We start from the raw sequence: 18,927 nt of genomic DNA on the forward strand, positions 1-18,927 counted from the left end.
CCAGTCGTACTGATGCTAGACGCTTGAAGGGGGGCTGGAGTTCATCTCCCGGTCTACTACCCGGTTAACACTTTTTTTTCTCTGTGCATCTAGTCACAGGGTGTCCCAAGTGACTGGTGCACTGGCAATATTTGCAAGTTCTGCACGTAGTATGAATTGTGTGTTTTGGGCCTCCTATTGCGTGAGATGATGTTCTGCGCTGTTGCGATGTTCACTCCATTTCAGGAAATGCGGCACTTTGAGCTGATGCGTCTTTACGAAAAGCCACGAAGCTACTAGGATATCAAGTCTGCAGCCTGAGAGTGACCTACCGACGAGCCAAAGAGGCCTGTACTGTCAGGCTTAGACGAGGAACATAGTGTCAAGGAGTGTATAGCTTCCCTATATTGACTTCGACTTTGTTTGTGATTGAACAAATGAGGTAGGCGCCTCGCCTTGTGCGTCCCAGGTTACTATTAGCCTCGTTGGCAGATAACTGCACGCCAACTCGAAATTACTTCTACGAGAACTTGCACAACTGTAAGATACGCTTAAAAGGCTTCTTTACGTGAAGCTCGCTAATTATCTTAAGCGAGTTTTGCGGTCCGCCTGATGACTCGGATTGGGACAATTGATCCAGGTGCGATGAGCTTGCACGAGGTCAAATGACAAGCCAACGAACAGGGGTAACACGATGCATTCACGTCTGATTCAGAACAGTAAATTTCCTTATATGTGGCAAGGACATCATTTGGTGAGTGTCTAGCAGTATGCTACCTAAGAAGACAACACAGTGTCATGATCCTTGCACACATGAAGCTAAACACAGTGCTGCCATTATCCGACATTCGTACATCTGAACGATGCCCCCCCCAGCAAGGAAAACGCAACCTTCCTATTCACGCAAAATTGTCAATCTTCGTCCAGAGGTTCATACCGAGCTTCGAGCCCTTCTCGATCGGCAGGCCGGCGTGCAAAACTCGGTCGTCACCGACCATCTCGCCATCCTCACCCTTGACCAGGTTGGTCCAGAAGACGGCATTACTGTAAGCTGTCAGTTCTCGTCCATCGGTCAAGAATGCCAAGATTGAACTCACCCCTCAATTGGCCTGAATGTCACACCCTCCTCCCTCGCCTGGTCGCACTCGACAACGCCACACCAGCCGTCACCCTCGGGCGCCGCCAGCTTCGGGAACTTGGTGCCTCCGCCGGCAATGTCCTCGCTGACGGAAACGTACGCGAAGAAGCTGCTGAAGCGGTTCCCGCCGCGCTCCACCGATGCGTGGCCGTTCTCCTTCGTGTTCTCCGCGGGGAACCAGTCGTGGTGGAAGTGATACTGCTCGCCGACGGCGTAGCGAACGAGCTGGATGGGCTCCTGGTGATTCGGCGGGAGGTCGAAGCTCTGGAAGCGTCGGGCGCGCTCGGAGATGCAGCTCGTGACGGGGTCCACGCCGACGGTTGTCGAGGACGAGGTTCGGTGGGTGGAGACGACGTCGCCCTCGGCGCCAGCGACGTTGGAGCGAGCGAATGTGCCATTGCTGAAAGTTGTGAGAGGGCTGTTCCCCGGCGAACATGCAGCAGCAAAACTTACGTGATTCTCTGAAGGTGCTGTCGCTCAAAGGGCGTGACAAAGTTGGTGATGTAAATGACGAGCGGGCTCTGAGAAAAGATTGAAATTTCGTAGTTTGAGGTGTCGCATACGTAGTCGGCAAGAGGATCCTCCTCTTGGGCTTCGACGGCTTCTTCGCTGACCACGTCCGCAATGTTGGCCTGCGCAGCATCGTCGGCGACGACAACCGTCACAGCCTCGGCCTGTTCAGGAGTCTCATCGCCGTGGCTGAGAGCGGTGCCAGCAAGAGCGAAGAGCGCCCCGACGACTGAGGAGCGCATGTTGATGAATCTACCCACGCGTTCAAGCTTTGATGACAGCCGAGCCTTGATTCTGGATTGAATGTGATTGACTTCAGAATCGCTTTCACTTTTCAGTTTGTCGACAGCAATCGGTGAGGATAATGAGCACGCCTCGCAACGGGATGTTGACCTCAAAAGAAGATGGCATCAGGCCACTTGGCTGCCTTGTCCGCTTAGTTTTCTCCAATTTTTGTTGCCCACCCCCAAACAAGCAATCATCCGCGGTCATCCGGAAGAGGCCATTCGGAAGTCTCCTCCGCACCATGGTCTGGCCCAGCGAGATGGAGAATCCCTGGGCTAATCGGAGCCCAAGCCCAAGTCACATCGGCCCCTGAACCACCTCTGCGGGGAAACGGGCCAGGGGTCGCATGAATGGGGTCCAGCAGGGGTCGGGGCTAAAGTGACGCGTGGTCCCCAACCCGAACAATTTTCCTCTCGTCTTCAGACATCCCCCTACCTCCTTGACAGGTCTCACTGACGCTGCGGTTCGATCTGGTTGAGGCGGCCTGCCAAGACCCCCAAAAAGGCTGAAGACATTCGAGACGCCCTTGCGGCGCACCTACCCGCGGATCTGCACCCCCGAGAAGCCGCTTTAGTACTATAGTCGGAGTTGGGGGTGCCGAGGCGGAGGGGAAAGCTCTTGTGGGGTGTGTTGCCATATTACGGTTACAATAGTTGGGAGCTCTCCCGCGCACGGCGTCTGGCTCTTGAAAAGGAAAAAAGGACACATGTGAGGGCGACGGGCTTTCTCCTCTTTGCTTCCTCTGTCGCAACACGACCATCCTCGGCCGAGAACGACAAAGGAGTATACCACGACGACGGTCGCCATTTCTCGAAGCAAAGACATCGGAACCATTGGATCGTGGCCATGACACGCATCCTGAAGCTCGGCTGGCTCAGTCTCGCCATCGCCTCTGTCGCAGCCTCTAGTGACGCGGCGCCGAGCCAGGAGACGACAAAATGGAGCGCTTTCGAGCATGTCAACGAAGCTCAATTCAGGAAGGCCATCAAGGAGAACCCATATAGTCTTGTAGCTTGTGAGTGTACCCATTTTGACGTTAAGTGCCCACGCTGACTGAGATACAGTCACAACTGTACGTTGATCCTCTGGTCTGATTTTGTTGACAAAGGTTACTGACGAAGGCGCGATTGGCAGCCTACCAAGTGAGTGACCTCAGTCATACCATGCGAGGGCTGTAACTGACACACGCAGCTTTGACAGCGAGGCCCTCGAGTGGGAATGGCCCGCCATCAAGGAGAAAGAACCCAACGTCCTCTCGGTCGACTGCGCCGCCGAGCCCGAACTCTGCCTCGAGCACGACGTGAGGGCGTACCCAGCTCTGCGCTTCTACCGCAGCGGCAGCCTCTACGCCCGTTATCGCGGGCCTCGCAAAGCCTCCTCGTGCGTTCTCCCCCCCCATCGATGAGTGACCAATTCTCGAAGCCTAAGACCGGCCTAACCTTTGAATCACCCTGTGCTGCAGTATCCTGCCCTACATGCAACGCATCATGCGCCCCGTCGTCGATGGCCTCGAGGCTGCCAACCTGACGTCCTTCAAAGACTCGGACGACGTCGTCTTCATCCTCCACCTGCGCGGCCAGGACGCCGGGCGCGGCCTCTACAAGCGCTTTCACGACCTCGCCGAAGAGTTCCACGACCGCTACACCTTTGCCATTGCCAGCCGTGCCACCGACGGCTCGGCCGACGAGCTCGGCGAGGACGCGCCCAGCGTGCTGCGGCTGCTTCAATCACCGCGACGGCCGCGAGGCCGAAGCTCGACCACTTCTTCCAGGACGTCGGCTCGCTGCGGCGCTTCGTCGTCGGCTGCGGCGAGAGGCTCGTCAAGCAGCTCACGCGACTCAACGCCTGGGGGTTCACCGAGGGCACCGACCCCGTGCTCTACTACTTTGACGCCGACCCGGAGGCCCGCGCCCCGCTTCGCCCGACGACATGTTGCCCGTGGCCAAGGAGCATGTGGGCCGCGTCACGCTCGTGGCCGTCGATCCCTTCGTATTTCCCGAGGCCGTCAACCGCGTCGGGCTGCCGTGGGACTTTCCGTCCCTGGCGCTGCAGAACCCCGCCACCAAGACCATGTCGCTGTTCAACAAGGCCGAGATCAACGCCGGCGTCGTGGGGCGGTTCATTGCTGATGTTTTGCAGCTGAATCCGCCAGCGCCGCAAGTGGGCGCTGCTGAGGAGGCTGTCAAGGCCGTGCCTGAGATGTCCGAGGTGCCCGAGGTACCTGAAGACGAGGGCGTTGTGCTGGAGGACAAGGACAAGGAGCATGATGAGCTGTAATTTGTATACTCCCCTGATCATACTTTTACTTTCAAAACAAACAGTTCGTACAATTGAGCCATTTCACGCACTCATTCGTACTCGCACGCCTCGACTTCATGGAGAAATGAGGCGGAAAGGAGGGGAAAAAGATTTGGGCGGGCCAGGATTCGAACCTGGGTCTCCCGAAGACACCGACCCTGGACTGCGACTGCTGGTTATTTTTTTATTCGTTTATTTTTTTTTGGCCCCTGACAACGACTGCTGGTAGGGTCTCCAGTGTCTGGGCGTCATACCACTAGACCACCCGCCCTTTGTTGGGAAGCCATGGGCCTCGCGGGTTCTGAAGAAGGGCAGAGAGCTGAGAAGTGCTGGTGAAGGGGTCCTTCTGTTGAGGGAAGGAGGCCGAGGGGGGCGTACCTGCCCTTCCTGCTATTGCGCCTGCCGAAGAGGACAGGTGCGTTGGAGAAGGTGCTGGCTGTCCACGGCAGGTACTTCCCCAGGTTGAAAGGCCAGTCTGGAGCCATTCACAAGAAAGCATGAGGGTCGAGGATCAGACAGACCAAGGCAAGGTAGGCACCTTGTCTTAAGGTAGGCACCTTGTCTTAGGTAGGTACCTACATAAGGTAAGGTAAGGTAAGATAGGTAGGTAATGTATCGTACATTCATGCTCCGAAAGTCGACATCTCTAACACCGCTGCTATGCATACCTAATCTAGGAAGCCTGGTATCATAGAATCCCAAGTCCCCGGGGACTTCCCTCGCTCCTCCTTGCCCGCGCCGATCGGAAAGTCTGACGCAGCGCCTTTTTCCAGTCCGAAAACCTCTGCAGCTGTCCATCTACCATGATCTCGCCTGGCTGCAGCTCCTTCAGTAGCGGCGGCACGTTCATGAAACTGTGGTTCGGGCCGCATGCCGAGGTGTGCCCCGGCGAGAAGCTTCGTTGTTTGATGACGTTCTCTAAACACGGGAGGCAGAAGAGCGTGTCGATGCAGTACACGCACACAACGTACTCCTCCTTGCTGTCGAACCTTCGCAGGCAGTAGTCGCAGGAGAGGCCCGGCGTAAAGTTGCCCGTAGGGGAAAAGACCTTGCCCAGGCTGAGCTCGCTGGCCCGCCCTCGCTTTGGTGAGACGCCTAGTCGCGGCGAGCTGACGCGTCGCTCGGTCATGAGGTTGCTTGACGCAGTAGCGGGATTGACAGGCGTACGCGTTGACTGCCACAGCGCTCGTGCGTTGCCCAGATCGCCCGCTGCGATGAGGGTTCGCTGCAGGTTGCGGATGCCAATCTCGTCATTTTGGGGCTCGTCATCTTCGAGAATGTCGAGATGATCCGCCACAAGCGATGCCGCGAGCTCGCGCGCCTCGTCGGGCCGGTCGCGGAAACGGTAGAAGAGCACAAGGAAGATGGACGCCTCGTTGACGTCAAAGCCTGCCATGTGGAGCGGAACGTTGCGGTTCTGGTGCTTGCTTTGCTGGGCCTGCAGCTCCTCGAGCTTGACGATCCACGGGTCCACCGCCACGGTGCGCAGCGTAGCATCGTTCTGGAGCGCCTTGAGATAGTACAGACAAGCGAGGTTCTTGAACGAGTTGGCGTACTCCACACGCACTGCAATGCTGCCCCGTGGCTTCCACTCCTGACAGATCTCCTCCTGAATGGCAATGGCCCTATCATAGTCACCAGCGGCGCGGTATACCTGGCCTAGAGCATTGCGAAGGTAGAATTCGGACCGCGAGTTTTGGGCGTCCTGGGCCAAGGCAATGGCCGCTTGATATCTCCGTGCGATTGTCACCGTGTTGTTCGTCCGGGCCGCAGCCTCAGGGATCCAGTCCCGCGTCGAATCATAGCCGATCTGGTCGAGCATAAACCATACCAGCCGGGAATGCCCTTCTTCCGTGTAGCGCTCGTCGAGTTCCTTGAGAAGCTTCATGATTTCCGGGATGCGGTTATTCTCGGCGAGAACTCGCATCAATGCAGCCTCGGGCTCGAAAGGTCTTGCGTCGTACGCTTGCTTGATGGCCTCGCGACAATAGGTGAGCGCGCTCTCGACGCGACCCATTTGTCGGTAGCAGTTTGATGCTTCCTTCAAGGCCTTGTAGAGCCGCCATCGCGCGCCAGCCACCATGTCAGGCGTTGCGTTCTTGTCCTTGATCGTCCTCTCGTCGACTGTAATGGCCATGAGATGAAAGCGAAGGGCCTTGTGGTAGTCGCCGGCCCGATAATAACAGATGCCCATGCGGCCAGCCGTCTCCTGAATGTTGCGATCAAGCTCCATCGCGCGACTGAAATTGAGCAGTGCCTTTCCGTAATTGCCCAGATTAAGCAGAGTACTGCCGATTCTTCGGTACCAGTGGGCCCCCTTTGGCAGACTTGCCCACTTGGCCGCTATCTGAACGCGAGACTCGACCGACATGTCCTCCCAATGTGTATCTGAGTCGGACCACTTGTGACCGCGACTCATCAACGCCAGACATTGCACTACACCAAAGCAAAACAGCGTGGGCATGTACATGCCAAAGTCTTCTTTGAGCCAGGCATCAGCAAAGACGCTGCCCATTGGGATCAGAGGTCCAGAAGGCGTCTTGACAGCTTCCACAGCCCAGGCCACGGCGTCAGGCGCGAGCCCACTGATGACGTCTGGATCTGTCAGCCAGGTCCTGACAACCTCAATATTTTCGTCGGTCCAGATGTCGAGGGCTTCCTCGAACAAATTTGTCCAGGCCAGGATGACAGGTCGCTCAGTCAACATGATATGGAGAAGTTTGCCAATCTGAGCCTTGTCTTCAGGAGACAAGCTGTCTCTGTCGAGGTGTTCGAGGTGCTCTTGCCAGTACCAGGCCGCGTACTTCTGCAGTGACAAGCCCTGGGCGCCGAACGCTGGATAGTTTGGTTCTGTAAATATGCGCAGGCAGGTCAGAAGAACATGAAGCTTTGCCGCAGCGAATTCAAAGCCAATCGAGGGGTGGTCGCTTGACAGGCGCAGATCTGTCGAACAGTCATCGCGAAAAAAGTCGCTAATGGACGCGTGGAAGAACGACACGGACGTGGTGTGCTTGTTGGACCGAAACTCAATGGCATCCGGGCCTTGGGAGTTCGGGCTGCGTCGTAACGGTGTGTCCGAAGTTCCTATTACTTGCATCTCTTGCTGGTGTTGTTCGACAAGTTCGGCCGTCGACATTCCGTCCTCCCGCTCCAAGGTAAAGAAGGCCGCGAGCTGTGTCCGGAGAGACTCCTCCAGGCGTAGAGGGGGGTCGCCGAATTTGAGAGCAAGGATGACCTCGACCTGCTCCAGGGTCAACGTCATCTCCGCACATGCCACCCAGCGCAAGACTTCGTTGAGATCGTCTGCTTCAGCCTGAGTAATTGTTTCCGAGAACCTCAAAACAGATTGTCGAAGCATGCCGTTGATTTCCTGGGGGTAGGACTGCAGTTTCTCGAGAATACCCCGCGCGTGACGCTCACGTCCAAGTTCGGCCAGCATAAATTTCGCCAATATGAACTGACCGCTTCCATCAACCTGTTTCGTCATGACCGATACAATCTCTTCTCTGAACGAAATAGGGGTTCCGCGTAGAATGCGCGCTTCATTGACACCTGCTGTGATGTATGAAATGACATCCTGTCCGTTACGGTCGGCGGTGACATGCAGGATTCGAAGTTGCTGGCCATTGGTCGAGTCATTCTGGAGAGGTGGCAGAACCGTCTCGGACATAGCGTTGCGTCCAAAGAGAGCCACTTGGACCCTGGTGCCACCCGGAGACTGCTTGTTGAGCCCATCCAAAAGCGAGATGAACTCACGCAGCTGGACTTGATCCGCTTCGTCTACACCGTCGAGAAGGATGTAGATGTTGCGCTGCCACCGGTCGGGAATGCAAGGCTCAACAAGCAAGCGTCGGAATGCACTGGAGACGGTCTTGATGTCGTCACTGCTAGACAGGATACGCAAGAGCTGCTTTCCGTAGAAAACGTCGACCTCGCTGACCTGATACGCGATGTCTCTGAGAGCTTGAATCATGGACCGTGTCTCTGGGTCAGTTTGCCGAAAGAAGAAGTAGCCCAGCATATGGCTTGTCTCCTGTTCCTCCATCATGCGGAGCCCCCAGCGGACCAAGCGTGCTGTGAGGTGACTCTTACCGGTGCCTGGGTTGCCGCAGCAGAAGAGAAAGCGACACTGCCCGGACAACCACGCATCAAAAGCGGGATCCTGCAGAATCCATTCGCAGGTACCCGGAGTGCGCGTGCGATCGAGCGCTTCATACGTGTCTTGCGGGAAGACACTTGGCTGCAGGATGTCTCGGAGCTTGTCGCGGTTGGAGTTGAGAGCCTGCTCTCCTGGTTTCGGTGCGCAGCGTCTGCACGTTGACATCAACCCTGGTCATCATCTCGAGGAGACGCTCTTGGTTCGAGAGTGACTGTTTCACACCAGCCATTGTCTCGGCACCGACGAGGCGGCCCTCCGCCTCGGTCAAGACAGCCAAGCGCTTGAGTGCCTCGGGTACTGGGCTCTCATGTCCAAAAAGACGCTTGAAGTAGGCCTTGAGGCGACCGCGTCGCACCTCAGCGGCAGCCAAGACGAAGATCTCAAAGACTGTGACGAGGATGGTGATGAGCTTGTCACGTAGCTCGGGAGACAAGTGCTGAGAAACGTAGAATCTCAGACGGGATGTGAAATCTTGCATCTTCTCGAACAGCTCAATAATGGAGTCGTAGCAGGCCGACACGTCCTTGGCGGCGTTGACGAGGTACATGACAGCGGCAAAAATGTTCTGGCTAGGCGCAAACACCTCGGAGGCAGCACCAGCCAGACTCTCACCAACGACCTCGATGGGCATCAGGGCTGCAGACATGGCGGAGAAGATGCGCTGCCTCTTGGCGCGGAAAGCCTCGAACTGCTTGTTCTGGCGGGCGATGACGGCGAGCATATCCTCGACGGAGTTCATCGGCGGGTTCATGTAATCAGAGAGGTCCTGATCGGACGACTCGGCATACTTTTTCTGGGCATCGTGAACAATGGCGGCGAACTGACGCTGCATACCACTATCAGTCCGCCGCAAATCCTTCATGTCGAGCTTTTCGGTCATGGCGGTTGGATGAGGGGCAGAAAGAGGGGCATGGAGGATCGTCGGCAGCTGGTCGACTGCTTTAAGGTCAGTCCTTCGCGGCTCTGTTCTGTCGGTGCCTCGAGTGAGGGTCTGTGGGCGAAGGGAACACGAGAGGGCAGCGAGCTGAAACGGGTAGCCAAGGGTTCGTAACGAAGAAGTAAACTGAACAAGTGCTTGCGCCTCATGGAGCAACTCGGCGGTTGGGCAGTCCTCAGGAGAGCCAGCCCTACGCCTTGTGGTACGGCGGCTCATCATTGGAGAGTAGAGGCGGTGACGGGATCCTGCAGATCCGACCACTGGGCTCTGTCGCGTCCAGAGTGGAGGCACGGGCAATGCCAATGACTGGAGCCTGGGGGAACTGGGGAAACCAGGGAGGGGCCGTCCGTCAAGGGGTGTTTCTTGCCCATCGTCGCGGCATACATGACGAATCCATGTTCAGTAGACCTGGCAGCCTTGTGATGGCGACATTGTTGATGTTGCTGTTGGTGTTGGAGACGATGTATCAGAGATGAAGTTGAACCGCGGTTGCCGCACGAGTTAATTCGGTCAAGCGTGGTGACACACACGCCATGGCATCTAGGGGAAGAGCAAGACGAGATACAGTGCTGACGTAAACTCCTAAGCCGTCCGTTGTGCCTTGAGCGAGCGCTGTGCCTCAGCGCCGTGCCTCGAGAGCTGTGGGGGCTGTGATGTCCATGGCCGAGCGCCTTCTGCGCAGCGGAATTTTAGTGGGATGCGCGCTGATGTTTCAGGGCCAACGCCCTTGGTCGTCTGACTAACTGACTGACTGACTGACTGCCAGGCTTTCATCACTCACATCGACAACCTCACCAATGATTGACTGACCTAGAAAGGGAACTTGGAATTATTCCTACTCTATTGGTATCGCGAGGAAATCTACAAGGCCATACACTTTGCTGCCTAAAAGATGCCTGGAATAAGTCAGAACGAATGACTTGCCGCCATTCCCTGCTTACCAAGTTCGACAACTGGACACGATAAGGCTGCGACCATGGTCAACTGACCGAAAGAGAGGCCAAAACGGCGCTTCCGAAACTGAACATCCGGAAAGACGCGTCGTTTTCGACACATCACCTCCGAGTCAACCTTTCATTAGCCGCCACATCTCCTATCCGCCAATCTGGTCGCAGTAGTACCGTCATGTTACGTTCTCTAGGCTCACCACGTCTGAACGCCCTCCGGCGCCACGATCTTGCCAGCATCACCATCCCGCTCGCCCTCGACGACGGCTCGAATGAGCTCTCCGCCAACATCTGGACCGACTGCGCCATGCTTCTTCATCGACTCGGCATCTGCACCAAGCCCCGTGATCAGGAAGCCTGGCATGACACCCCAAACCTTGACCTTATCCTCCGAGAGGATGTGATGCCATGACAGCATGAGCATGTTGACAGCTGTCTTACTCGTGCGGTAGCCGACAGGCCCTAGCGTCTCAGGGCCCGACGGCGCCCCTGTCGTCTTGGGCCATCCTGCGGGCGGCACCGGCCACGGCTCTGGGCCCTGGGCCATGGTTTCAAACGTCGACAGCTTGCTCGTCAGGAAGACGAGGCGAGGATCCGATGACCTCAGCAGAAGTGGCGCCATGGTTTCCGTCAAGACATGAGTGCCTGATACGTTGGTGTCGAACATTTTGTTGAACGCCTCACGGACAGTCATGTTGGTGCCTGCTACAAAGTCCAATGCGTGTCCTGCTGTCATCAGTCGCGGCACCAGGCTGAAGCCCCAGAGTCACACCGGACATACCATCGTTATTGACAAGGACATCTACACGACCATGTGACCCCTCAATACGCTCATACGCTGCCTGTATGGAATGGTCGCTGTCGATGTCGAGTTGTAAGATCTCAATGGTGCTTTCCGACGATGGCACTTCTGCCTGGAGCTGCTCTTTTGCTGTTTCTCCCGCGTCGGCGGACCGTGAGCCCAGGAGGACATGATACTGCTGCTCAGAGCCAATGAGGGCTTTGATGGCCTCGTACCCAACGCCAGAGTTGGCGCCGGTGATCAAGACGATACGCTGACAAGTCATGTTCAATCTGATCTTTGATGTTGGAATTTGTCTCTCTACCTCTCCCACTCTTCCCTTCGCCAAGTCACCAAGGCATGCCGCTCTTATCATTCATGGCACAGCCACAGTTGAGGAGGCGACGGCCGGATGTGACGTCGGCCCCCCAAACTCGGCGGCCCCACCCGGTGATGCTTCGGGGCAGTCATCGCGAGCGTCTGCCGGATGACAGTGGCACGATTGATTGGCCGCACGGCCAGACGACCACACCCACAGTCGCCCCCAAGGCGCCCGTCGATCGCCTTCAATCGGTCCAGTGTGATCCCTATGACGCCTTTAACACATGCAGCTTTTGTGCCCGCATCCTGGTTTTCGCTCTGGTGCCTTGGTTTCAGCTTTTTCTGCTCGAGCTAATTCGATCCCTGAGGAGCACATTGGACAGGATTAACCTTCACGATACATGCGCTCTTCGATACCTCCATCTTGATCGATTTTCAAGGCCAAGCCGTCGCCTCCCGAACACGCCACCACGACCCCCTCGCCCTGCTTCGCCCTGCTTCGCCGCCGCTTCGCAGCCACTTCTCAGAACTCACCAAGCTCGACCTACCGCCGAACCTGACAATGGCCATCGAGAATGTCGCTCTCGTCGGCGCCAACGGCACCCTCGGCTCCGTTCTCCTCGCCAAGCTTGTCGACTCGGCCGCTTTCAACCTGACAGCCGTCATCCGCAACGGCTCCTCCTCTTCTCCGCCCTACCCCACCTCCCAAGTCTGCGTCGTACATGTCGACAAGGAACTCACCTTCGCCTCGTTGAAGGCGGCGCTCACCGGCCAGGACGCCGTCATCGCCGCCTTCCCTCTGAAAAGCCCCGACGCGCACATTCGCCTTGTCGAGGCTGCTGCCGCAGCAGGCGTCAAGCTCTTCATCCCCGCCGACTTTGGCAGCATTGACGCTGACAATGCGCGCGCGAGGGAGCTGGTCCCCCTCTATCGGCACAAGCTTGCTGTGCGACTGCGCGCACAGGAGCTGGCAGATGAGCATCCCGGCTTCACCTGGGCGGGTATCGTCTGCGGGCACTTTTTCGAGTGGGGGATCACGGAGGGCTTCTTCCACACGGACCTGAAGCGGCGCACGGCTGATATTTTTGACGGCGGGAGCCATCGTGCCTCGACAACGACCTTGACGAGGGTTGGCGAGGCTGTCGTGCGGATTCTCAAGATACATCCGCGCGAGGACATAAAAAACAGGACGCTGTTCATCCAGAGCTTTTGCATTGACCAGAATGAGCTGGTTGCATCGCTGGAAAAGGCCACGGACGCCAAGTGGACCGTCAACGATCTTGAGTCGGGAGGCCTTCATCAAGGAGAAGAAAGCCAAGGCGGACGGTGGTAATGTGGCTGCTGTGGAGGATTTGGTCTTTGCGATTGGAACACTCGACGCGGACTGGACGCAGAGAGATGGCTTTGCTATGAAGCTGCTTGGCTTTGAGGACGAGAATCTGGACGAAGTCGTCGCCTCGGTGTTGAGCGGTTAATGCATAGGGTGCTGAGAGATCTATGATTTTTCGTTGAAAACCTCTGAGGTCATGGCGATCCGGTGCCAATGAAAGATTGCCTATACGTATGCTGTATTCGCACATTTGGGCACATATCATGTTACCCCCGACATGTTGATCAAGTAAAGAGGACTGTACAAGCTATCGAGCTCGGACGGCATCCCGCGACGTTGACAGTCAATGAACTCGAACCGTACACAGCTGGAGCAAACCTGATCAACTCAATGCATGCTTATACCACAGCAATTGTTGGCTTATAGTACGCAATCCAAAAATGAAAAGAAAATCACGCTTAATATCATCTAAGCGACCTCAAGCCCTCGTTGCTTTGAACTGTGAAGTTCACTGCATCCTTCTCTACCAAAGCTCAAGCACTTACTGCCACAAAATTCTTCCCCTTGTTGGAGCTTGCTCAGAATGTTGGGTTATCACGAGGAAGCCGGCAATAAGATGAATTTATGAGGCTTAATACAATTTAGAATCGTTGTCCACAAAAGTGTTGCCTTCGTGATTCCAGCTTATAGAGCTCAGCTGATATTGATACGTCCATCGGGAGAATGAAGCTTGCCACAAAACAAAGAGGTGGGAACGAACAGGGGGTCTATCTGTTATTTGCCCTAGCCAACTGAACGGTTGATGGGAACAGCAACCGAAAAATTCACTTTGAGGTCCGACCTACATCTGGCAATGCTTCAGGGCGACGCAGACAATGACGTCGTTTGCATATTTGTGATGTCTCCGAATTGCTTCAGCCACCACTGGAAAGACCTCGGCGAGGCAGGACTGAGCCAGCACGGGAGCACCCCCTGAACGCGAACTAATCTTGGCACATGGGTGCAAAACCTGTGACCGGATACAACATGATAACTGGATCGCAGTAGCAGGTTTGGAAGTTTGAAGCGAAAAGCAACTTCATTGGCGCGCTCAATGGGCTCGACGGCGAGGTGAAGATCGTCTTCAGAAATACTGGGGGAAGATTTCGCATTTGTTGCAAATGAAGGCAATTGATCATCAGACTTGTGCCAAACGTTGCGTGCGGGCCGTCACAAGCCTCCTCTTCTTGAAGTGATAGTTGCTGTGGCACGGAGGCAATTGCAACAGGCTTAACTCGACAATCGTGGCTTGGTGGCACCGAGCACAAAGGGAAACGAACAGCGCTCTCACTTGATGTCTTGTCGGATTGCGACACGAGAAAGGCGTGGCTTGAGGCGAGCTCTTATCGAGCTTCCTAAACAAGACCCTTGACCTTCCACGACGAGTTAAGCTCACCAGAAGCCGGTCGACCGTGGCCAAACGATTCGCCGTCGTGGCTTGAGTGCCGAGCGGTCCGCGCCGCCGATCCTGCACCTCAGCCGCTGATCGGCGAGGCAGACTCATTCTGCAGTGCCACGATGCGTACAATCAGGGGCTCTAAAACACACGAGTCAAGGAATTTGAGAGGACGAACCGACTAGAAAAGGAGTGTTTAGGCGTGCTGCGTTGACGATCATTTGGCCAGAGCCTCGGGAAGTACGGATGACGTCGGAGGAGGCCGACGGCGACACCGATCTCAGATATATAAGATGCGTCTTCCTCATTGATTAGATTAAACTTAGACATCACCCATCGGCAATCAGCAAAATACCTCAAAATCACAATGGCCAGATTCAACTTGACAACCGCCGTCCTCGCTCTTCTCGGCGCCAGCCAAGTCCAGTCTCAGTGCACTGGGCCGAATGTGAACGCCGCCACAATCAGCCTCATCACCGAGTTCGAGGGATGGTACCCTAACATCTGTACGTGATAAGCCTACGAGCCTCCGTCTAAAAGGCCAGGAACTGACTGCCGCAGATATTGACCCAGTCGGTCTGCCGACCGTCGGATACGGCCACTTGTGTGCCGATTCGAGTTGTTCGGATGTCCGATACCCCATCCCGCTGTCCCGCGCAAATGGCGAGCAACTCCTCCGCGACGACATTGCAGTATGCTCCCCTCTTATTCTAACCTAACATCCAACCTAACATAACAGGGCTTCCAAAATTGTATCACTCTCCAGACAGCTTCCTCCGTCGTTCTGAATGCCAATCAGTACGGAGCCCTCGTCTCCTGGGCCTTCAACGTCGGTTGCGGCGCTACCAAAACGAGCACTCTAATCCAGCGCCTCAATGCCGGCGGCAACCCCAACACTGTCGCGGCCGAGGAGTTGCCAAAGTGGAACAGGGGTGGCGGACAGGTGCTGCCCGGACTGACCCGGCGCAGGGCTGCGGAGGTCGCGCTGCATCGCACGGCGACAAGCGCGGGAGCCCTGCCGGCGTGCTCGTAAAATGGCTATGTAGATGGAGAACTATCTGTTCAAAAGTACATCATGACAATACGTATTAGTCGAGTGGATCTTGTTACCCGCGCCTGTACGGGGCCACACAGATCTGTAACCGCGCACCATCGTGCATTGTCCAAATTGGGATGTCCTGGCAGACTCAGCCCCGCTAAACATCATGTAGATTTGTTGAAATGCTGGATCAAACACTGTTTGAAAAATAGTAACCACGTTCATGAAGAAGCGGATAATGCAGAAAAGAAGAGCACTTGACTTTGGGGTTGCAGTATCTAGCACGTCGTCCGTTTCGCCACCAGGTCAAATATCAGCATACATTGATGCTAGAAGAAAGTAGCAAGATAGATCGAAGATCAATTTTCTTGAACATGGGAAACCAGTGTTCCAGTATGACTCGACGTAACTCAGACGCCGCTTCAGTCCGAGAGGTCATGTGTCATGACTTTTGCAATCCATTACAGCAAGTCGAACCCCTCATTCCCACAGCAGAGTTGAAAACGTGAAAGGCTTGTGGTTCAATATATCAAGTGTTCGCTCGAAGTTGTGACTTAACCTGTCAATCCGTCATGACTGTGCACGCATTTCTGAATTGCGGCCGGGTACAGCCCTTGATACCGGGGGCTAACACAGGGAGCAACGACGAGTAGAATGCACTCCCTGGAATCCATCACCCGACATCGCGCGAAGCGTCTGTGTAACATCATATATTTTAGCATAATAGTTTTAGGCCGCTCTATCATCCAGTCCGAGCTCCTCCTCTGGGGACCCTGACGATTTGTAGGGTCTCTCTGGCAAGTACCCTATAACCCAACATCGTAGAGATGACAACACCAAAAGGTGACGACACGGAGAACCTGTGTTCAGACTCACACGGTTTGACAAGGACATAAACAGAACCGTCACCGCCATCGCCGGGGCTCTAGACAAGAGACACTCTACGGGCGACACCCGCTCCGCCCAGAGAAAAACATCACGCTCAGCTGATCACCCGTCGGTCCCGAGCGGATGAGTGTTAGTAAACTCCGCGGACATGTCCTCACCTCACAACCCCTCTCACCCCCCAAAATCGCGAAACACAGAATCGTCCGGAAGGCGCGTTTCGCACCCCCCTCCCATTCTCGAGGAAAACTATTGTTGAGAAGAGAGGACCAGGAAACCGGTTCCTAGAGCAGAAACGAGACCATGACCCTGCTTATTGTTGACATGTTCATACGAAGGGCTGGCCCCCTCGCTTCCGCGTGAGACAACCCACACACCATGCGGCAGCTTTGCAGCAGGCGAGCCCAGTCTTCGCGAGGTCACATGAAGGGAAGGGGGGGTCACCCTGCTGACCACTTGGAGCAGTCTGTGCCTTTGGAAAGTCTGTGCGACTGTGCATCGCGTGTGGATTCGGAGCCAGTGCCGTCGTGTGAATGGCTGGACTATGGGAGGCTGCCGTCCGAAGCTATGGGGACTAGGGAGTGGCCTGACGCGGTGGACGGACGCGTCGTGACGGCCCTCGGGCGGTGGAGAAGAGTACATGCCCCCTTCATGACATGGCTTGTAAGCTTGTTTCTCGTGCCGCAGTGTCTTGAAGTTTCCGTCATGATGATGTGGTGCAAAGCCCCTAACAGTGGAAATCGACTCACAAGTGTGCTTGTGGCGAGAAAAGGGGCGTCACAGGGGGCTGGATATCACGACACCGTCTGGATGATGAACGCCCAAGTGCCGTGAAGATCGTAGTTACTCAGCCTCCGAAGCTAGATAGACAGACGGCTAGATAGACAGACGGCTAGATAGACAGACGAAGGTCTCGTCTCACTTGACTGCCGCGATGTTACCCCACCGCCACTGCCGACGCAAGCTCCCTTCAAATATCAAGTCAAGAAAGTCAGGAAACTCGCGTTCGATGCTCATGACCCGAAACTACCGACCGGATGCTACCTTCACGTTGATGGTGCTTGGACGGGGGATGTGGCGGGCGCTTGAAGAGGGATGGGTGGAGTCATGAGATCGCCAGAGTATGTCCTCCTAGGGCCCGGAATGGGGCATCTTGCAGGAGATGGTGTGCAGATGGAATGTCTCTCCAATGAAGCGTTGGAAATGCAACCCGATTTCCCCGTTCGGCGACAGTGAACGGGGCCAGCTGCACAGCAGCCCCCCTTGAGAGCACGCTTTTGGAGTACCTAGTGCAAGTATCATATACAGTGATCACCCTGGACGATGACCGGAAGCCGGAATAGTGATCATTGGTGGCAGAAAATGCGAGATACTGGCTTGTTCCTCCAGGTCACAGTCTGGGCGCTGCCTCAACGGGTGACGTGCAGGAATATTTACAGTCGTGGAGATGGCGTATTGCCAAAGAAAAAAGAGTATCGGAATGATTACGAATACTACTCCAGACGCCTTAGACTTGTGGCTGGCGGTGGCGCACGCCTTTGGCGAGGCGGAGGTATGTGTGCGTCCCATAGCGCAGAGGGGCGATCTCAGCAAAATCGCTAGAGCCCACCAAAATGGAACGAGCAGTCATGCGGTGACACGAAGAGACGAAGGGAAAAAGAGGTCGACCTTCATACTGAAATGGAGACGAGGAGCAATTTTGGGGCAGCGAGCTGAAGGAGGGTCGCCGGGATAGACTAGGAGTGTGGGGATTTAGGGGCTTTCGAGCTGATGGTGGTGGTGGTGATGGTGGTGTGCGTGTGTGTGTGTGTGTGTGTGTGTGTGTAGGGGTCAGGTTGGTGGTGTGTCGAGGGTCAGGCATGATTTGTCCGAGACATCTAGCCCTGGTCGCACTTGGACGTCGGAGCATAGTAAGGCATCAGATATTGGGAAAGGAGACTGGACGGACAGAGTGACAGGGTAAGATCAGATAGCGCGTTGCTCGACCCGAAGACCAATAGACAGACCACTGGGTCGGTCATCAACCCGGTTTGCGCCAGTAGACCGCATGCTGGGGGTAGTGGTATGCCGCCATGGCACGAGTTGAAGAGCGACGGACTAGCTCCCAAGGCAACGTCGTTAGCTCGAGCGGCAGGCAATGATGGTTGGTGACTTAGCAGGTAGACCACCAGTGTGGCGAGCGTTCGTAAGACGATGCGGAGTACCAGGGATGTTCCTTGTTCTGCTTATGGTGGCTGAGGCAAATCGTCGTTGACATGTTGCCCAAAAGATGAGCGGCATCTTGCGATCATCGACGTTGGCGGACAGGACCCTGTTTCTGACTCCTGCATGCTTGTCACGGTTAGGTAGCGAAGCCCCCCTCCCCAGCCTGGTGTACTTGTTCGATCGTAGGCCGCCTTATGAGAGGCCTAGCTTCTCGTAGGCTCCCTAACCCAGCCCCTCTTGCTTTCACGAAGCCCATCGACGGGAGAGGCGGCAACGCGGGAATGTCGCAGCCATCGTTATCTTGGCAAGCCGACGTAACAGGCCGCGCCAGGTGAGGGGTCGAAATAGAACAAGCTACAAGGCCATGTGACAGGTGGTCGCGGGGCGGCGTGCTCGGTGCGGCGTCAAACGGCCATCATGATTCATACGGGCCTCAAGTAGGCAAGATATCGAAGCAGCCGGCTGAAGGACTTTCTAGGACTTGTCAGATGGGGTTGTTGTTTGGTTTCCATTTCGAGTAGTCCCCGAGGCGCAGGACAGGGCATGGCATGGCATTGCATGGCATCTGCCTGCATTTACCCACTTCTTGCTGCAGCCAGATCGGGTCCCGCTCGCAGTGGTCTGCAGCCTCTTTCTTTCCATCTACTTACCTTCGCACACCACCCCCCCCCCACCCCC

General features: G+C 55.8%; 6 protein-coding genes and 1 non-coding gene across 7 annotated transcripts; 3 read left to right on the top strand and 4 right to left on the bottom strand.

The window, feature by feature from the left end:
- Positions 1-878: 878 nt before the first annotated feature.
- VDBG_09816 (oxidoreductase) lies at positions 879-1,869 on the bottom strand (the record flags this gene model as incomplete). Its single annotated transcript, XM_003000050.1, has 3 exons — positions 879-1,023; positions 1,077-1,576; positions 1,681-1,869. The coding sequence occupies 3 exons, from the start codon at positions 1,867-1,869 to the stop codon at positions 879-881; spliced, it is 834 nt and encodes a 277-aa protein (XP_003000096.1).
- An 889-nt stretch (positions 1,870-2,758) lies between these two features.
- On the top strand, positions 2,759-4,189 carry VDBG_09817 (conserved hypothetical protein; the record flags this gene model as incomplete). Its single annotated transcript, XM_003000051.1, has 5 exons — positions 2,759-2,927; positions 3,034-3,058; positions 3,113-3,292; positions 3,375-3,763; positions 3,816-4,189. The coding sequence occupies 5 exons, from the start codon at positions 2,759-2,761 to the stop codon at positions 4,187-4,189; spliced, it is 1,137 nt and encodes a 378-aa protein (XP_003000097.1).
- Positions 4,190-4,323: 134 nt separating this feature from the next.
- VDBG_15214 lies at positions 4,324-4,481 on the bottom strand. Its single transcript has one exon. It is a non-coding gene; the product is annotated as a tRNA-Gln (tRNA).
- A 417-nt stretch (positions 4,482-4,898) lies between these two features.
- Positions 4,899-9,249, bottom strand: VDBG_09818 (NACHT and TPR domain-containing protein; the record flags this gene model as incomplete). The annotated part of the gene is made up of 2 exons (XM_003000052.1): positions 4,899-8,339; positions 8,428-9,249. The coding sequence occupies 2 exons, from the start codon at positions 9,247-9,249 to the stop codon at positions 4,899-4,901; spliced, it is 4,263 nt and encodes a 1,420-aa protein (XP_003000098.1).
- A 1,200-nt stretch (positions 9,250-10,449) lies between these two features.
- VDBG_09819 (conserved hypothetical protein) lies at positions 10,450-11,320 on the bottom strand (the record flags this gene model as incomplete). The annotated part of the gene is made up of 2 exons (XM_003000053.1): positions 10,450-10,979; positions 11,035-11,320. 2 exons carry the CDS (start codon positions 11,318-11,320, stop codon positions 10,450-10,452), a joined length of 816 nt encoding a protein of 271 aa, XP_003000099.1.
- Positions 11,321-11,917: 597 nt separating this feature from the next.
- On the top strand, positions 11,918-12,688 carry VDBG_09820 (CipA protein; the record flags this gene model as incomplete). Its single annotated transcript, XM_003000054.1, has 1 exon — positions 11,918-12,688. The coding sequence occupies one exon, from the start codon at positions 11,918-11,920 to the stop codon at positions 12,686-12,688; it is 771 nt and encodes a 256-aa protein (XP_003000100.1).
- Positions 12,689-14,487: 1,799 nt separating this feature from the next.
- On the top strand, positions 14,488-15,153 carry VDBG_09821 (lysozyme; the record flags this gene model as incomplete). Its single annotated transcript, XM_003000055.1, has 3 exons — positions 14,488-14,626; positions 14,682-14,812; positions 14,860-15,153. The coding sequence occupies 3 exons, from the start codon at positions 14,488-14,490 to the stop codon at positions 15,151-15,153; spliced, it is 564 nt and encodes a 187-aa protein (XP_003000101.1).
- Between the last annotated feature and the right edge of the window lie 3,774 nt (positions 15,154-18,927).

The sequence above is a fragment of the Verticillium alfalfae genome, genomic scaffold, assembly GCF_000150825.1.
Source record: "Verticillium alfalfae VaMs.102 supercont1.16 genomic scaffold, whole genome shotgun sequence".
Classification (NCBI taxonomy): domain Eukaryota; kingdom Fungi; phylum Ascomycota; class Sordariomycetes; order Glomerellales; family Plectosphaerellaceae; genus Verticillium; species Verticillium alfalfae.